Source organism: Halyomorpha halys, unplaced genomic scaffold (genome assembly GCF_000696795.3).
Source record: "Halyomorpha halys isolate HHAL.00 unplaced genomic scaffold, Hhal_1.1 Scaffold1398.1, whole genome shotgun sequence".
NCBI lineage: Eukaryota > Metazoa > Arthropoda > Insecta > Hemiptera > Pentatomidae > Halyomorpha > Halyomorpha halys.
In genome coordinates, this window is record NW_027116368.1 from 107,524 (window position 1) to 108,615 (window position 1,092).

Genomic DNA, 1,092 nt, shown 5'->3' on the forward strand with positions numbered 1-1,092 from the left:
TATATTATTATGACACTTCAGTTTTTATCGATTGTGTATGAGGAAGACTAAGGTCTTCAGCTTGAACTGTTTGTTGATATTCATCTCCTTGCACTCGAAGCTGGAGTTCTGCCATGTTCCCATTACAATGAGCGTGAGTACTGAGATCAGTGGGTTCTTCTTCACACTCATTCTTTAAACAAGAGATTTGTGTTTGTGGTGGTTGCAAATGCTGTTGCTGTTGAGATTGTTGTAGTTGTTGAGATTGTTGTACCTGTTGTGTTGTTTGTACCTGAGGATGTGACTGAGGGAACTGCATTGGTTGATTTTGTAGTTGGGTCTGATGACCAACCATTTGGTGTTTCAATAATGATATATGTTTAATATTTTTCAGTTCACTAGGATTTCTTAAAAACCTTAAAAAAAATAAATTAATTAGTTTTTAATAACAAAAATAATAATTAATAAAAACTATAAGCTAACTAACAATTCACAAACTTTCTATTATTTTATCATAAACAAAATAAATAACTTATTTAAATAAAATAAATCATAAAAATTAAAAAAATATATAAATGAATTAGTTTTTAACAACAAAATATTACAAATAATAATTAATATAAACAATGAGCTCAGTTATAATCTACAAAATTTCAATAGAAAGTTAGATCTTATAGTTAAAAACACCATCTGAATCCAAAATTAATTAGAATAATTTTAAATGTCGGCAAAACATTTTTTTATTATTTTCTTTTTATAGAATCATTTAATTCACATCTAGAAATGTTATGAAAATTAATTACACATATATTTTACCAGCATACTTGTCAGAATGCCAGTGAACAGACTTTGGAGGCTTGAGAGTAGAGTTTTCCTAAAACTAAATTTTCCTAAAAATAAAATTTCTTTCCCAATAATTAAATAATGAAATTAAATTTAAAATTTAATGAATCAGTAAAGCCATTGTATTTTATCACCATTTGATATAATTTTTAGTAATGTAATAATGGATTACATTTTTCCAATTTAGTTTATTATCCAAGTTTTTTGAATGTCTACTTTCTATTTTTTATTAGGCCCAAAGTCAGTTTTTTTGTTTTTTTAATATATTTA

At 25.6% G+C, this 1,092-nt stretch overlaps 1 protein-coding gene across 1 annotated transcript in view; it reads right to left on the reverse strand.

Annotated features, from left to right (window-relative positions):
* Window positions 1-6: 6 nt before the first annotated feature.
* aop (anterior open) overlaps window positions 7-1,092 on the reverse strand; it is a 13,916-nt gene continuing 12,830 nt past the window's right edge. Inside the window, exon 6 of the mRNA XM_014434633.3 lies at window positions 7-395. Within this exon, the coding sequence (XP_014290119.1) occupies window positions 8-395 (388 nt within the window). The 3' untranslated portion in view covers window position 7. The remainder of the gene's footprint in view (window positions 396-1,092) is intronic.